At 37.2% G+C, this 939-nt stretch overlaps 1 protein-coding gene across 1 annotated transcript; it reads left to right on the top strand.

Annotated features, from left to right (window-relative positions):
- Window positions 1–737, top strand: LOC110935110. The gene is made up of 2 exons (XM_022177677.2): window positions 1–45; window positions 147–737. Exons 1-2 carry the CDS (start codon window positions 1–3, stop codon window positions 549–551), a joined length of 450 nt encoding a protein of 149 aa, XP_022033369.1. The 3' UTR covers window positions 552–737.
- The last annotated feature ends 202 nt before the right edge of the window (window positions 738–939 follow it).

The raw sequence follows: 939 nt of genomic DNA, 5'->3' as shown, positions 1-939 counted from the left end.
ATGCATGCGAAAATAAACTTTTTCAACGGCCTATACCAACAAGCGGTAAAAATTATATTTTTTTTAACATTGCATATTTTTTATTTTTTTTCTAAGTTCATACTTTTTTAACACTTTATAATTTTTTTTTATTTTATAACATGTAGGATCGCACACGAGCAAGCGGATGTCAAGATCTCGACGTGATGAAAGTCGCGTTAAAAGAATTTAAAGAAAGATTTCCAAGCGGTTTTCAACACATCGAGGCGTGGGAGGTCGTTCGAAAACACGAGAAATGGGCCCAAGTCCCATTGATGGGCGAGGAAGGTGAAGGTTCGGCACATAAAAGAAAGCCGGTTGACGTAGACTTTTCAATACCGGATATGAACGAAGATCCCTCGCCACAAAGAGCACAACGGCGAGACAAGCGTCAAGCTACATCGTCCGAGGGAAGCTCGGCCGAGTTGGCGGCACAATTCAAAGTGTACACCGCCATGAAAGAAGCGAAGCAAGCGGTAGAATTGGAGGCGATCGAATTGAGGAAAAAAGAGAGTCGGAGGCTCGCGAGCTAATATCGGTACAAATCGAGACGATGAAAAACTACAATTACGATCGAGATATGAAAACCTTCCTTAAGCCGCACGACGATGTTCCGCCAAGTATGTTGCCGATCATCCTAGCCCGAAAGCGAGAAATCGCTAACAAGTACGGGTGGCCATGCGATTTCTAGTTTGAATGTATTTTTTTTCTAGTTTGAATGTATTTTTTTTTTTCTAGTTTGAATGTGTTTTTTTTTTCTAGTTTGAATGTGTTTTTTTTTCTAGTTTGAATGTGTTTTTTTTTTCTAGTTTGAATGTATTTTTTTTTAAATTTAATGAAATGTCTTTTATATAAATTTTTAAACATCCATAATTTTAACAAAAAAAAAATAATAATTTTGAACTCACCTAATAGGTGAGT

The sequence above is a fragment of the Helianthus annuus genome, chromosome 4 (genome assembly GCF_002127325.2).
Source record: "Helianthus annuus cultivar XRQ/B chromosome 4, HanXRQr2.0-SUNRISE, whole genome shotgun sequence".
NCBI lineage: Eukaryota > Viridiplantae > Streptophyta > Magnoliopsida > Asterales > Asteraceae > Helianthus > Helianthus annuus.
This window is presented reverse-complemented; position numbering and strand designations above follow the sequence as displayed.

Excerpts from the sequence above, each read along its gene's own strand:
- LOC110935110 (XM_022177677.2), top strand. The coding sequence starts at position 1 with ATGCATGCGAAAATAAACTTTTTCAACGGCCTATACCAACAAGCG. Across the intron at positions 46-146 it reads ACGGCCTATACCAACAAGCG|GATCGCACACGAGCAAGCGG; the intron begins GTAAAAATTATA and ends TATAACATGTAG.